The following is a 17,262-nucleotide window of genomic DNA, read 5'->3' as shown; positions in this document are numbered from 1 at the left end:
GACCCTGGACAAGACACCCTTTTTCAGCCTCAGGAAAAGGCAATGGCACCCCCCCCCCAAAGAAACTTGCCAAGAAAACCCCTTAGGGTCGCCATAAGTTGGAAATGACCTGAAGGCACACAACAACAAACAACTTTAGGAAAGGGATAATACTCATAGAGATGGTTCTGCCAGTTCCTTCCTCTGAAATATACTGGGCAGTACCTGCTACTCATTGGCAGTGCCCTATGCAAGTACTGACCAGGACTGACCCTGCTTAGCCTCAAAGGTCAGATCAGATCTGGTGCCTTTAGGGTATGTAGGCATTATGTACCAATGGTTGTTTGCTGTTGTCTGCCTTCAAAGTCGTTTCTGAGTTACGGTGACCCTATGGGTTCCCTGGCAGATTTTGTCCAGAGGGTTTTTTGTCAGGGCAACCAGATGTCCTCCTTTCCCATTTCAACCTGTCCAGGAGGAATTTCAAGATGTCCTCCAATCTGAGCAATGAATGTGAAGTATGAACTTATCTTTTTGTGTTTTGAGCTTTTATTTGGTAACACCCACCATCCCAAAGTGACTTGTCCTCCTTTACGGCTACGATGTCTGGTCACCCTGGTTTTTGCCCCTTGCCTCTCTCTGAGGCTGAGAGAGTGTGACTTGTTCAAGGGTTCCCATGTTTGAGCGGGGATTCGAACCCTGCTCTGCAGAGCTGTCCTCCAATGCTCAAACCAGGCTGATGCTTTTTTGTGCCTAAGGCGACCCTATCGTGGGGTTTTCTTGGCACCATTTGTTCAGAGGGGGGGGGCTGCCATTGCTTTGCCCTGAGGCTGAGAGAGTGTGACTTACACTACTCGTTAAAAAAGGGGAAATACCATGCCTGAAAAACTGGACCAGGACTGAAAATGGCGCCAGAAGAGGGCAAAGGCTCAAAGCAGAGGAGAAGGAGGGAGGGAGGAGGAGGGGGGCCTGTCCCCTGGGAACCAAACAGTCGAATGTGAGCAACAAAGAGCTGACGCTTGCTTGCGGCTTCTGGTTGCCTCCATCAACCAATCAGCGCTGGGAAACGACGTCACTTTCCCGCGCCAGCTGGAGGCGTGAGTGAGCTAGGGCTGGTGATGCTGTCAAGCTGCCGCCTTCCTTCCTTCCTGGGCGCGTGCGTTGTGTATGTGGCTTTTAAGTTCCTTCTTTCCCGGCCCTCTCCGTGTCTGCTGAAGAGCTGCTGTGTGTGGACCGGGCCCCTTCTCTCTCTCTCTCTCTCACACACAAAAACAGGGGCTCCCTTCAGCGAGAATAAAAAGGCTCCCTCCTAGTACTGTGCCCATCCTCCTCCACTCATCTTCCTCCCCGTTGAAGAAGGCGAGGAGACACTGGGCTGCTCTTGTTTCTTTTCTTATTCCTTCCTTTCCTCCTCCGCCTCTTCTTCCTCTTCCTTCTTTCCTTTCTCCTTCTCTTCTTCCTCCTCTCCTTCTTTCTCTTCTTCCTCTCCCTCCTTATTCCTTCTTCTCCTTCCTCTTCCTTTTCCTCCTCCTCCACCTTCTCTTCTTCCTCTTCCTCCTTCTTTCTTCTCCTCCTGCTCTTTCTCCGCTTCTTCCACCTCCTCCTTTTCTTCTTCCTCTTCCCCTTCTTCCTTCTCCTCTCCGTCTTCTTCCTCCTCCACCACCTCCTCTTCTTCCTTCTCCTCCTCTTCTTCTTCCTCTTTCCTCTTCTTCCTCTTTCTCCTTATTCATTTTCCTCTCCTTCCTCCCCCTCCTGCTCCTCTTCCTCCTTTCCTTCCTCTTCCTTTTCCTCCTCCTCCTCCACCACTTTTTCTTCTTCCTCCTCTTGTTACTCTTCCTCTTGCACTTCCTCTTTCTCCTTATTAATTCTCCTCTCCCCTCCTCCTCCTCTTCCTCCTTTCCTTCCTCTTCCTTTTCCTCCTCCTCCGCCACCACCTTTTCTTCTTCCTCCTCTTGTTACTCTTCCTCTTGCACTTCCTTCTTCCTCTTCTTCCTCTCCCTCCTTATTCCTTCTCCTCTCCCTCCTTCTTCCCCCGCCTCCTCCTTTTCTTCCTCCTCTTCCTTCTCGGATGTCTGCATCCTCCTCCTCCTCCTCCCCTGCAGGGATGTTGTCTTTCTGCCAGCACGCCTGGGAGCAGGTCTTTGCCAAGGTGAAGCGGGCGGTGGTGTTCATGGACTCCCCTTGCGCCGAGAGCCTCCACTGGGCCTGGGGAGGAGCAGGGAAGCTCTTCCAAGCCGGGGCTCTCAATGTCAAGGAGTTTTCCAGCTTTGAGTCTGGGCGGCCTGAGCAACCCAAGGCGGTTTTTGTGGTGAGCACCTTGTTGAAAGGCAGGACGGTGGACATCATCCACGACATTGTGAGTCTCAGCCACTTCCAGTACTGTGTGGTTTTCACAGCTGTCAGCCACACGGTGCACTTGCAGGCCCATGGCGCTTTCAGTGGCGCTGAGGCTGAAGGCTGCAGCCAGGTGGTCTTTGAGCAGTTTGAAGAGAAGCTCTGCCAATGGATGGGCAACATGAACTACACCGCAGAGGTGCAGGAAGCGGCTTTATTTTTGGCACCCATTGGGCCTCACCTCTTTGTGACTCCTGCCTTTTCCTCCCTTTTCCCCCTAATGGCTGAAGATTTGTCACGGATCAATAGTACTAGACCAGAAAAGAAAAAATTTGCTAGCTTGACTGATGTTGACCTCTCATCCCTGTCTTCAGAGCTGCAACTTGAGATCAGGTCACTGGTGTCCAATTTAAACAACTTATTTGAGGCCCTCAGTGTCCGGGAGGAATGTTTTGCGGTTGGAGCACTGAGCAGGATCATTGCAGGGGATCTGGCAAATTACCCCCAGGCTAAGACCAGAAAGAAAATGGCACAAAATAGAGCTTCTGTCATTTTTCTGGACAGGTCTTTAGATTTGACAGGTAAGAACTGTGATAATTTGCTGTTGGATATTATTCTCAGATGATAGAAAATACACAGTGTTGTAAGTGACTGCCTCCTGTGAGGTGCCATACTTGCAGATCTCTCTAAATGGAATCATTTCTGAAAAGCAAGAGTCAACACAATTTCTTCTTCTCTTCCTCCACTTCTGAGTTGGGAATAGCAACTCAAAGTTGGGAGTAGTTACAGACTCAGAGCTAAACCCTGGTCATGCTATTGGAAAAGAGAGATCCAAAGATCTCATTAGAATAAAAGCTCACGTATTCTAGCCTTGCTGAGTGCTTGGATGGTGGTTGCCTTGTTGTGTGCTTTGGAACTGAACTGCTGTTATAGTGGATGCTTCAGGGCTGAAGTTACTGTTTCTGCAATTAAAGCCATTTTGCCCCCAGAATGTGGACAAAGTTTTAATCTGCACTGCAGAAATAACACAGTTTGACACTGCTTTTTCTTTTTCTTTTAAAGGCCTCTCATTTTCTTTTTCAATTCTGGCCATTTTAATTTTCTGCTTTATGTTCCAAATCTCCACACTCTCAGGAGATTCAGATAATGAGGGTCCAAAACACACTGCAGAAATAATCCAGTTCGAGACCACTTTAACTGCCCTGGTTCAATGCTAGGGAATTCTGGGAAGTGTCATTTTGTGAGACATTTAGCCAGAGAGCTCTGGTGCCACAATAAACTACAACTTCCAGGATTCCCTAGTACTGAGCAAGGGCACTTAAAGCAGTCTCAAAGTGGATTATTTCTGCAGTGTGTTTGGTACCGAGGTGTCCACACTAGCCATCACCTCTTCACCAACCACCTTTGGTACTGAAGGCGGTCGGACTTTCTTTGGAGGCATTATTCCAGTATTTGCTTACCAATAACCAAGACTTTTATCTCAGGAAATACTCTTAAATGTTTCTTTAGCAGAAGGTTCCTCAGGTAGTATTTGTTTCTTGATGCTCAACCAGTGATTTCTTACTTTACTCCAATGTTTTACCTCAGAAATCACTTTTTAAAGAAATTTTCCTTCAGTCTGCTCTTTCTCTGGTACTTTTTCCAGATGGAGGGTTTACACCCAATCTCACTCCATTTATTGAACCTTTCCCTCCCCTCAATCCCCTATAATTACCTCAAGCAAATTACATCAGGGATTGATATTAACACTTTGCTCCAGCCTGGTCACTTCCCGAGTAATCTCTTACAAATTAGCTTTAACAGAGATTATTCCTCTGACTCTTACACGTTATTATCACTTAACTTTTATACTTTTAAGTTCAGTCACACTCTTTAGGTTGCTGGTAACTCGAACTCAAAACTCTTCTCGCACCAATGTTCAAGCACACTCTTAAGCCCACCTCCAGCCATCAGATTTCACAGTTCATGGTGCTGCCACCAAATTATGTGACAAACTTCTCCTTCACCAAAACTCTCTTATCTGAGTGGGCAGCTCTAGCAGGTATTGTACAACCTACAGCTGTCCAAATATGTAAAGCTTCAGACCACTTTTATTTATAATCTATGGGTTTACTTTATTTCTTAGTAGCGTGGAAAATAATCCCAGGTTCATATAAGCTTGAATAAAAGAACAATACAATTTTATTTAAATGTTGGTGGTCAGTGTTTCATTTGTTACAAGATTATGTTCACATGTTCTTGTTACACTTTGTTTTAACTTTACAAATCTATTAAACAACAAGTACAGTGGGCCCTTATTATACGCTGGGGTTTGGTTCCAAGATCCCCCGTGTATAACAAAATCTGTGCATGCTCCAGTCCCATTAAATATAATGACATAGCAAAATGGTGTCCCTTATAAAAAATGGAAAATCAAGGTTTGATATTTGAAATTTATGCTTTTTTGGAACATTTTCAAACCGTGGATGCTTGAATCTGTGTATAAAAAATCAGTGTATAAGAAGGGCCAACTGTATTCCCTTTTACGACCCTCACACAGTTCTTATGTACCTTATTTCTATATTAGCCCTCAGGCTATCTATCCCTGAAACTCCCTCACTCTGAGCTTGGTCTTAGAGCCAAGTCCTTTCCTTCCAAACTTTAGCCCTCACAGTCCCTAACTTCTGGACTCTCACAAAACCACACCCTCACTGCCTGAAACCAAAACTCAGTGGCATTTGTAGCAGCAGGGCTTGGGAGGAGCACAGAACAGAGCCAGGACATTCCTTTTTAAGATTCTTATTCTTAGTGGTAGTAGTAAGCAGCAACATTTCTTGGCTTTGGTGTTATTAGTAGTAGTAAGATGGAGGTTTTGTTTTTTGTTTTTTAAAAAAGGCTGTAAAATGAATTTTCTTTATAATTTTGATGTTGATCAAATATTCTTTTTAACTATCCTCTTATCTAATAGTATTGGTTTTGAATAATAATCTCTGCCCTTCATTGGATCATTTTCCTTTTTCAGGAACAGTTGGTCATCATGGTGACAACTTAGCAGAGAAGATTCTCTCTGTGCTTACTAAACTTCAGGGTCATAGGAATGATGTAATGGTCAGCATGCTGGAACTCACAAACCTTCGGACTGATGATGCAAATTGCAACATTATAGCACCAGGCTGCCTGGCCCAACCAAAGTAAGACAGTTTTCAGATCTATATGAGTGAGGTGGGTAGAGGAGTATTTTCTATATGACATATTGTCTTTGAATTCTGCGCCATGACTCTCAGGCATGAGAAATGTGTCCTTGGAAGCAGATTTGGTATGCATATCTCTTTCCTATGTAAAACTAAAAGTGAAGACTGAATGCACACTAATGTAATTTCTTCATTCGTCTGAGACTTGATGTTTATTGCTGTCCAATCAGAGACAGATCACTCAATCTGAAGATCTTAACAAGAATATGTTTGATGAGCATAGGTCATACTCATGTCAGAAGACACTGCATTCTATCTGATGTGCTTCATGGTAGTGAAGATTAAGATTTATTTATTGGCAGCATTTTTATACCATCTTTTAACAATAAATTTTTGCAGCACTGATTTTGCAAGACTATGTATGTTAATACGTACCTTACTTTCATTTTTTATAAATTTTGTTTTCAAATCATCATCACTAGGGTCTGCAATGGTGGCTACTTTGCAATGACATTTGCTTTTACTGATTTACTCATTAACCCAAAGTGAAAGATACAAACACTGTATATCCTTACTGGGAGATGCAGATTCACACATAAGAGGATTTGATAGGCAGCAATTACATCTTGTGTATATAATATAGCATGCAAGTTCACCCTGGAGTAAAGGAATAACAGCACTGAGGATCCAAGCCAAGATACTAAGTAGGACAGGAGAGAACTGATTCTGTCTTGCATGTGGCCAGTGGACTGGGCTACACTTCCACAAATCACAGGCTTCGATTGTGTGTCCTCATTAATGAGGGCATTTCACCAAACCAGAGGGAGCCCATAAAAGATTTTCTTTACAATGTTTGTTGCTCTGTCCACCCACTCTGTGGACATGGTAGGTTCAGCATACAATCAGGGTATTATGGATTTATTTAATAATATTCATGCTTCCCCCCCCCCCCATCACTGTGAATCAAGGTAGGTGACAAAGGTTAAAATGGATACAGCTTAAAGTACATATTGTACAATTAATCAATCCATAAAATTAAAAGTATGCAATTAAAAAAGAAAAAACAACAACAAATATAGACGGTAGAACTCATTAATAAAGACCCTTTCCACATAAGTAGTCAGTCCTTTTACCAAATAACGGAAATGTGTCAACTGCCTATGGAAGAATAACAAGGTGGATGCTGGTCGAGTTTCTCCTGGAAAGAGGTTCCAAAGCCTAGGAGTTAATGCTGAGAAGGGCCTCTCCCATGGTCCCCCCGGATATACCTGTGAAGATAGTGGAGACAAGAGAAGGATTTCCCCAGAATATCTCAAAGCACAGGCAGCCTTATAGGTAGAGATACAGTGTTTCCAACAGTTGTACCTAAACCACGTGTATTTATATACACATAGAACAGTTCATTAATGGTCTGGTTACATGCAGTACAAAACAAGCAGTGAAAAGGAGAAGAGAAGAATGGTTCCTTCTTGATAAAATGGGAGCAAGATGCTTTAGTACCATTGGCTTGTATGTTCTTTTCTGGGGTTACCTGTTGGTGGATCTTATTTGTTGTGTAGTCTGTGGTTGAGGGGCAGGTCAGATCCTGAACTCTTCTAGCGAGTGCAAACAGTGCACCCCTTGTTGGTCTCCAGGCTGGCAGATCTTGGAGTCCTAGATTTATTTTCAGGATAGTCCTGTATATTAATCCTTGTGTCACATAGTGTGATGTTTTAAGTCCCAATAGTAATTTAGGTTTTCATACCATCTACATTACAGTATAGCTAGGATGTTTGTGCTGTAACTAGCTACAAAAGCATATGTCTTATATCCAGGGCATCCCTGATCTAGCTACTGACATCTCCTGTGACTGAAACTAGGCAGGGTCATCAACACAGGAAGCTGGACCAAAATTATCATAGGCTAACAGAAAAATCAAGAAACTCAGCTTCAGTATCTGTTTCTAGCCATTTGCCCTGTTTGTTTCAGACACAATTGTAGTTCTTCAGCCTTGAATGATGCAGAATAGGATACATGCCTTGTCCTGAAATATGGAATACAATAGGTATGAATTTTTTTTAAAAAAAAGTACTATTGATTTCAACAGAGGAAATGTGTAGGGGAGAGAAACTGGGACATTTTAAATGTGACACAAGGAGGAGTAATACATAGAGGTAATGGAGGATTACTGTTTATGCTCATAGCATCATAGAATCATAGAGTTGGAAGAGACCTCAAGGTCCCCTGCCATGCAGGAATACCAAATAAAAGCACCTCCAAAAGCACCCATGTATAAGATGACCTCATGTGTAAGTCAAGGGCAGGTTTTAGGGATAGAAATGTGGGTTCTGATATGATAAGTTGTGGGTAACATTTAGGGATATGTCAAAAAGGATGTAAAAGATGAAGCAAAGGAATATATGGTGACATTAGCAGTGATTACAGCCTTTAACATTAATGTGATAACTTTGCTTTGATTATAAGGCAGAAAAACTGACAAATATACACAAATGTTATATCCAAATCCTTAAAAGCTTAATTCTTCATCACTGGAATAACTGAATAAACAGTGGAACTGTTCTTCATTAACATTATTGGCATAAACTTTGTCTGCACTATTGAAATTTATTGAATAATTATCTGATGCTGATTCATCTTTGTCTTCATAGTTGTCATCATTTTCAGTGCCATCCATGGCATTGCTAATGCTGCATTTCAGGAATGACTTTTTCACCCTTTCTGGTGGAATTGAATGCCAAGCATCTTTTACCCATTGACTACCAAATCAACAACTGGTTTCATCAGATTCCCTCCTTTCATTAACACATCCGTTGTTGCCACATATAGTCAGTCCAAACATCCAGTGTCTGCAGCATTGATGTTAGGCTACCTGGAATCACTTGTAATGTAGCCATCGTTTTCTTTGCTTTGTCCTTGACACCCTGAAAGACATATGAATAATAAAGAAATAATATTTTTTTTATTTCTATCCCGCTTTTTGCCAGGCAATCAAAGCAGCGTACAACAGGTTAAAATACATCCATATATACATAATGCCCCCCCCCCCTTAAAACAAGATTAAACAATGTAAGATTAAAAACTACATATTAAAACCGACTAAGCTAAATAAAAATCATCATGGGCAGAGTTCACTGGATGGGAAGTCCTATATGCACGATCATATCCCAATAGTGACAGGTGTGATCTTAGCCATCTGCGTGGTCACCTAACCCACTCATCATATAGTCACCATTTAGCACTCTTATTCATCCAACCTTTAGGGTGAAAACAAACAGTTATGCCTGCCACAGTTTTTAAGTTTTTGGCATTGGTGTTTTTTTTAATCTTTTAAATTTTTCTTTTAATTTTTTTCTTATCACTGGGTGCAGCTTTGTGCCATCTGCCAGACAAGATTTTGAAATGGGTTGTTTCATGACATTTTCACAAGTATGGTCTTTTCACCAATGCTTGCAACAGTTCAATTACCAGGCATTTCAAAAGTCATTGGGGTTTCATCCATATTACCAGTGCTAGCCATATCAATGTCATTCTTTCGTCTATGAAACAAAATAACCTTTTCATCTAATTCTGTAGGTAGTATTTGTGGGATTTTTGTTCACTGGGGAAGTTACAATCCAGAGTGGCTCAGGAACCATGGTGTATAACAGTGATTCCCAAAGTGGGCAGTATGCCCCCCTCCCCCACTGGGTGGTAGAAAGATCCAGGGGGGCAATGCAGGAAAAGGGAGCAGCAGGTGGGTCTTTAGTCAAAATACTGGCGTGCAAGAAAGACAAGGGAAACTTGAAATGCAGAAATTAAGAGAGAAAGAAAGGAAAGGATCAGTCATAGAAGGTGTGCTAGAAATTATCTCTAGTCATTGGCATAGGAAGTTGGACCAAAATTATCATAGGCTAGCAGAAAAGTCAACAAATTCAGCTGCAGTATCTATTTCTAGCTTGTAGTTGTCTAGCCTTGAATAATGCAGAATAGGATGCATGTCTTGTCCTGAAATAGACATTGGCAGCTGTGTGGGCTTTTAGTCCCAGAGTATGGCTTCATTTCGCTTTTCACCTGGTTTCACTTCTTGCATTGTCTAAAAGCTAGCCTTCAAAGTAGTTAGAAGCTGCTTTATTTGACCAGTGTGGATGATCCCATTGTCAGTTCTTTTCTATAGAGGCTCATTTTGAATTTCTTGCACACATACACATGGCTTGCGGAGTGAGGTGAGAATGAAAAAAAGTCACGACCCCAGTCATTTGTGGTGCTTCTGAGATTGTAGGTAAAACCTGGATGCCTCAAGCCAGGAAGAGTTTCCTAGGTTGTTTGTTGATGATGTACTCCCTCAACCACCCCAACTGGTGGCCCAATGTGCGGTGATCATTCTGGGTGGTTTTTAAGGATCTCCAGAGCAATCACACCAGATCAGGCCACCTGGTAGAGAGTTTCGAGAGAGCAGTTTGAGGAAAAGCAACGTAGCAAACTCCTTCCAGCTTGAGACTGTAGGATCTTTTTAGTAGTCCCGGCTTTATCCTTCCCTGAGCTAAGCAGGCCAGCTTCAATTCCCGTGAAGTCCACTGACCTGTGGATAAGATAAATCAGGTTTTTAAAGTTTTGGGTTTTTTTAACTAAAATTTATTGCCCTATAGTTGAGTGTATATGGTAATCAGGAATGTCCCTGCTAAATTGGGACAATTGGAGAGTATGTGGTTGAGACCCTGGAAATTATACTCAGTCACATCTGGAGAGCAACAGGCTGGGTAAAGGTTGAAGAAGGGATAATATAAGATTATAGAGTGGAATTTGAAAGGTGAAAGAAAACAAATGCACAGAGAAGGCAGATTCAGAAGACCAAAACCACAGAGATGGAAGTCTGAACATTATGTAGAGATTTAGAAATAATCAGCTAAATGCTTACTTACCCCAGTTAACTAAATTTGTAAAATGCGCCAACATAAATCTATTAATATTGGAATTGGTTTACAGTTTTGACAATGAGCTCTTGCATGGGCATTACTAGTGATGTAGTTATTAAAGGCCTGTTGCTGGAAATAGGACTTTTATTTTTCAAAAAGAGTTTCTTAAATAAAAGTGTGTGTGATAAATAGACCTTAAGTATTTAGGAGGTACCTTTATAAAATCAAGTGGTAGTTCAATTTTAGAAGTAATTTTTGTATTGGGGCAGTGGGAAAAGTTTGCTGTGAATGTGTTTCCAGTCAAAACATCTGGATTTAATTTGGAGTTACCTAACAGATTTAATGAATATTTATAGCTGGTATAATGATTTAAGGCAGAGATCTTTCTTTCACTCTATGGAAACAATGATGTTATTTGAAGATATAAATAAAAATTTAAATAGTTTTATGCCTGTTAAGTTGTTGGATTTTGAAGATGATTATTTGAGAAAATGCAAGATTAACTTTAAAAATTGTTTCAATAGTATTAGTCACATGCAGAATTTTCCATGAAGAAATGTTTGCTGCTATAATTTCTGATTCATTTCTGATACAAAAGTGTAAATCTTTTTCCTAAACAAACACACATCAGTTTATAGATTGTAAAATAAGTCTCTATGATTGTGCTTTGCCATGTATCACTCAGCACACTGACGCACCAATGCACTGTACAGGAGGTGCATCACACATCATATAGGCAGGTGTCTGGAATGGCATCTAGGCAGGAAGGGGGAGGTGATTTGGTTGCAGGTGCTGTGTTTGTGCGATGGTGTGCATGCATAGGATCAAGGGAGGTGACAAAAAACAAACCAACCATGCAGCATGGTTTGACACTGCATGGTGGGGAAAGCCCATGGGTGTTCAGCCCACCTTGGGAGTGGGACGTGCATACAGCAGGATTTTGAGCTGCTTTCAGAAAACTCAGGATTGAGCTTTCTGCCCGTCTGCTCCTGACCCATGTGTGTTCTTATGCACCTTATCAGCTTTCTTACATTATTTGTATTGTATATCCATGGCTTTAAATGTTGCATATACAAAAAAAGCCCCTGTGTGTGTGCCTGCCTTGATCCTGACCATTATTCTATTTGTATTTGTGAGTTCAGTACTTCACATTTCCTGTAGAGTAGGATAGGGGAATCTGTGGCCCTCCTGATGTTAATGAGATATTATTCCCATAATCATGGGATGCCCTAATGAAGCTGAAGTCTAAAAAAATTTGAAGGGTTACTGATTCCCTAGCACTGCCCTAGAGAACATGCAGAAGATTAAATAAAAAAATTCCCCCGTGGTATCCAGTGCAGCCAGTACTCAGGCCTGATCTGCTCAGTTTTAATATTGGAGTGTACTGTATGACTTCAGACCATAAGCACTTTCATTTTGAATCTTGTTCTGGCACTTCTGTTCTTAGCTGAGCCAACTTCAGTCTGCCAGAATATTATATATTGACTACATATGTATGTTTAGATGTTGCATTGCCAGCTTAACTCAAGAGTGCTCAAAGCTAACATGTTTCTTTAACAAACAAAAAACTTTTTTTTTTTTTTTTTACAAAAAGGGAGGCTTTTGAATAGATGGTTCCTGGCTAGCGAGTTAGATGATTTACCTATCCTATATGGGGTTATATTTACCTTACAAATACAGGTGCATAGTTAGCATGTTGCTTTTGGGTTTATCTCTTTCATTAGAGAATGCAGCAGCAAACGCCATCTGCTACCAGTGTCAGCTGCTATAGTAGTTAGGACCATGGTGGCACAGTGGCTAAATGCCTGTACTGCACCCATTCACTCGAAACCACAAGGTTGCGAGTTCAAGACCAGCAAAAGGGCCCAAGCTTGACTCAGGCTTGCATCCTTCCGAGGTCGCTAAAATGAGTACCCAGACTGTTGGGGGCAAATTAGCTTACTTGCTAATTAGCTTACTTGCTGTTCACTGCTATGATCTTTGGAATAACGGTATATAAATAAAACAAATTATTATTAAATTAATTATTCATATAGAGGGGTAGACAAAGATCCATGTTTTTGTGCCTTCACAATTAGACTACTGTAATATATTCTAACTGGGGCTACTCTTGGATTTAATTTGGAGCCTATGGGATAAAATATGGCAAGCAGGCTATTTTGTGGGGCTTTCTACTCTTGTATATTCTATGCTGAAAGATCAGCAGTGGTTGCCAGTTATATACTGAGGCATAGTCAGGGGTTATCTTGGCTTATAAGGCCAAAATGGGTCAGGACAGGTTATCTAAGGGGTGAAGCAGATGGACAAAATAAAACGGCTTCCAGCCACTTCGAAGGCAGGGTGTTTATATGATGGACACCTCGAAAGGGAGTGGTTAGTGAAACAAAGCCATGCTCTAGGGCTAAAAAAGAGAGCAAAATGAAGCCGGGATACTCTGTCTTAGCCTGGAAAATGCACATTTTCACATCTGCATATAAACAGCCCATTGCCAGGGCAGGCCTGCGGTAAAGCAAAAAAATGAAAGTGTGAGAACTCTAACGGATATAATTACAACATATACAAACCAGACAGTCCAGCCGGGGGGGGGGGGCATGGGGTGAAGGGGGCATATAGCGGGGAACTCCATGTTGGAATTCTTTTCTTGAGATTGGTTAGAAAACTCAGGGAAGTAGGAGAGATTGTGTAATCTTACTAGCAGAGCAAACACAGTGGAATATAAATGCGCAGGAAAAACTAGGTCCAATTTATCTCCCAGCCCCATGTGTCCCCAATTAAGACAAAGTGTCTTAGAGTGAAAATAATTTGTTTACTTACAAAATCATGTGTATGAAGAAATAAACAGGTCTAGCTTCATGTTGCAAAGAAGATGAGGTAGAAAGGTAGACTACATGTTGCTTAAGAAAGTTTCCTTTAGGATGCCAGGGAGCCATGCTACTCGGGACAAGAACAAAGGAGAGAGGAAGAATGGAATGGCGATTCTCTCAGGGCCAAAAGGTGAAGTGTGCTCTTAGTAAACAGGAAATGAGGAGGAAGGCTGTTAGCAAGCAATAAAACTACCATAGACATGCATCTACATTCTTAGAAGGTCTCAGCATGCGAAGTTGCTATATCCCAACATTCCATGATTGTGTTTTGCTAATGTACCACTCGCACACACCAATGCACCAATGGTTTTAAGATCAATTACTTTCATTAATTTTTCCCTATTTTAAGAAATCCTTCATATATCCCTATGTTATTAAACACCTAACCACAGATCTTGTAGCACCTTTGAGTCTAACTGAAAGAAAGAAGTTGGCAGCATGAAGTTTTGTAGACTTCAGTCTACATCCTCAGATGCTTTTGCTGGAGTGGAAGCTGGGACACACACATATCCTATATTGGATATGAGAATGGCTATGTCTTTGTCCACAAATGACCATAATTAAAACTGACTTGCTACTTCATTTCCATACAAAAGGGTTTTGAATTTGAACTGACATTCTCATATACCTATGGCATATATATGTCTGTCCCTGGCTTCCACTCCACCAAAAGCATCTGAGGACATAGACTGAAGTCTACGAAAGCTCATGCTGCCAACATCTTCTTTCAGTTAGTCTGAAAGGTGCTACAAGATTCCTCTACATACTGATTCTACAGACTAACATGGCTATATCTTTGAACATAACCACAGAGGTTTTGTTTTGCTTTTTTGCCAGAAGTGTATTGATTGTATTACTAGAATCTCACTTTATCCAATACAAGGCTTGCACAAAATATGAAACTGTTCCTGAAAAAGCAACACATTTACTCGGTGGATATTTTTCTAAGAGAGACTCACTATTCAAGCAAGTACATTGTAACAACATTGTTGTGCATGTGATTATATCCAGACTTTGCTACTCAGTTTACTTCTTACCTGCTTCATGTTCATTAGGGAGTATGCAGTGAGGCCTAATTCCAATTTCACAGTAGCTACAATACCACAGATACATTATTCTTCTGTCACTAATAGTTTAAACTTGTTTTGGTTTAACCATTGGATTTTATAAACAGGTTGAGTATCCCTTATCTGGAATTCTGAAATCTGAATACTCCAAAATCCATAATTTTCCACATATGGAGCTGAGATAGTGACAGATTTGCTTTCAGATGGTTTCATGCACAAAATTATTAAAATGATGTTTATAAAATTATGTTCAGGCTATGTGTATAATAACATCTATATATATATGAAAAATATATGAAACATAACTGAATTTCATATTTACACTTGGTATTATGTACAGTATATGCAAATATTCCAGAATCCAAAACAACCCAAAATCCAAAACATTTCTGGTCCCAAGCATTTCAGATGAGGGATTTTCAATCTGTAGTGCATATATATTTTACTCATACTGTTATGTATATTTTTTAACATCAATATATGGTGTAATTGTCTGTTGTCATAAAAATAATATAGGGAATGTTGGAAGAAATATTTAGCATTTCAATATGAAGTGTAGCTTTATATTATTGGAGTAGATTCTTGGGTGTACAAACAGATATGATAAATCTGGCTTATAGCCAGAGAAGAGAAGAGGAAAGGGGGAAGGGAGAGGATTATGTACTGAAAGAGAGATCTTTTCAAATCAGAAGTATGCAGAAGAAAGGGAATTCCATGCATACTGTGGTATCAGAGTTTCTGTTTCATTAAAAAATGAAAGAAAAATAATTAAAGACAGCCAAAAGGTATCTTCATGTCTTTTATTTAGATCTATGTCTGCTGCATATAGACATGAGCGTTTTGCATATATCAGGAAGCATCCCTTGAATAGCTAACTTCCACATCTGTGAAAATGGACTTGGCACTGATTATGCTCCCTGACTGTAGATTCAGCTGTCAGCATCTTGTTACTAACAGCTCTTTCATCAGCCTTTTTTCTTCTATTAAATAACGGTTTTGTTGTATTAAAACACAAACTAAATAGCTTGAAAAAATGTATTACATATATAGTCACCTATCAAAAGGTCTAGCAAAAAGGATCTGTAGGTTTTTTTTAAACAGAATAACTAGACTTGTACAGATTTCAAGGCTGAGATCCCAGATGACAAATAAGTCTTTAATGGATGTCTTTAATGACTTATTATTGGTCTTACAGGACACTCAAGTTCTAATTGGTCAGGAATAACTGCACTTGTGAATTTGGAAGATCATGTATTTATAACTTGGGCTCCCCACATTTGAAATTGTACTTAAGCTTGTACTCATAATATGACATTTCTTTGAAACTCAGACCACAAGCAGCACTTGCAAATAAAGAAGTGGAGTTTATTATGCATGCTGCTGCTGTCTTAGTACCTAATTGGAAGTTCCTAGGATTTTTGCTATTTTGACATACTATAGGGCTGGAAATATCCAATGTTTGATCATTGTTCTTAAGGCAAGATAGTATATGTGCTTACATTCTCTTTCTCCCCACTGATGAAGCTGCAGCTATGCTATACCATAACTAGATTGTTTGGAGGTTTTTCCCCACCAGTATTTAGAAAACATATTACCAGTTTAACCAGATGTGCATATGCAGACTTGCTAATTTTATGAGCCAGGAAGAGCAAGGATCTAAATATACATGATGAGATCTCACTTCTCCAAGATTCCTGACCAAATTCACCTGTTTGTTTTGTGTGTGTGTGTGAAGAACATTTAGGTCATTTAGAAAATCTAGTTGGGTGTCTAAGTGGAATGGTAAAATGACATCATTTTTAAAAATATTGCTATAGAGTTCCTTCGTTTGGCCTCTTCTAATCACATTTTCACTTTAATGCAGAATCTAGGTTCTACATCCGTGCTATTTTGAACCATAGAATCTTTGTTTCCTGCAAACCTTAGGGATGGTTGTCTAATGAATGTTTTTTGGTCATCATCTATAACACTTTTCTGGAATTATTTAATGTTAGGTATTAGATAAATGTTGGAGGAAATGTGCTGGATAAGGTAGTTTATTGAATCATCTTGTGATAAATTTGTGTCATTGCTAAAGAATAATGTTTAAAATATGTATTTAATGTACTTAGGCCAGTTTGATTCATACTAGATATGCTGTGTTACATACATTAGCTTTATGTATATTAGATCAGGAATGAATAATATATGGCTCATAGCGTAGGGTTGCCATAATTGTCCACTTTTACCAGGGACAAAATGTGGAACAAATTCAAGACCAAACTGTAGGACAACTGCAGGACAAAACTCAGCCCAAAATGTAGGACATTGAAGAAAAATGGTGGACCTTAAATGTCCTACATTTTGAGCTGAGTTTTGTCCTGCAGTTGCCCTACAGTTTGGTCTTGAATTTGTCCTACATTTTGTCCCTGGTAAAAGTGGACAATTATGGCAGCCCTACATAGGCCTTACATGTATCATAGATCTGTAACATTTTCTGTTGAATTTTAGTGGCACTGATCACAGTGGGGTACAGTAGACTCCAAAGCATTAGAGAGCCAGTGCAGACCCCAAAGAATTGCAAGGGAGCAGTGTAGCTTCTCAAGAGCATAAAATTGCCACTCCTGCAACATAGATAGTGATAGATGAGGAAGATGATGATTGGTCTTTGATTCTCTTTGTAGAGGATATAAACATGCAAGTCTTTTTTATTGGATTTTTAAAAAGTTTATTATAAAATCAAAGGCTGCATCTTCTTACTATCATTTTTTCTGGTAAGCAGCCCTTAATGCTTAAAATACACATGTAGCATGTTAGAATTTTGACAGTGGCAGGCATTTGGAACTGTGTTTTATTTTTGAGAACTTCTCACTTCATTTGCTTTAATTATCTCACATCTTTATCTGTAAAGTAATTTAGGAGACTTTAGAGGCCAATAAGGGGTTGTTTCTTTAATGCTTAAAACATTTGGTACTATTTT

At 40.2% G+C, this 17,262-nt stretch overlaps 1 protein-coding gene across 4 annotated transcripts in view; it reads left to right on the top strand.

Annotated features, from left to right (window-relative positions):
* Positions 1–1,341: 1,341 nt before the first annotated feature.
* SCFD2 (sec1 family domain containing 2) overlaps positions 1,342–17,262 on the top strand; it is a 152,649-nt gene continuing 136,728 nt past the window's right edge. For all 4 annotated transcript variants that reach the window (XR_016281296.1, XR_016281295.1, XM_089525227.1 and 1 more), the window contains exons 1-2: positions 1,342–2,891; positions 5,312–5,480. Coding sequence is in view for 2 of the 4 variants with exons in the window: in XM_089525227.1 (XP_089381353.1) it covers positions 2,045–2,891; positions 5,312–5,480 (1,016 nt within the window). In the remaining 2 variants the exon portion in view is untranslated. The remainder of the gene's footprint in view (positions 2,892–5,311; positions 5,481–17,262) is intronic.

Source organism: Sceloporus occidentalis, unplaced genomic scaffold (assembly GCF_023333645.1).
Source record: "Sceloporus occidentalis isolate IW3139 unplaced genomic scaffold, rSceOcc1.0.p SCAF_5, whole genome shotgun sequence".
Lineage (NCBI taxonomy): Eukaryota > Metazoa > Chordata > Lepidosauria > Squamata > Phrynosomatidae > Sceloporus > Sceloporus occidentalis.
The sequence above is the reverse complement of the archived record's forward strand: the minus strand, read 5'-3'. Positions and strand labels throughout refer to the sequence as shown.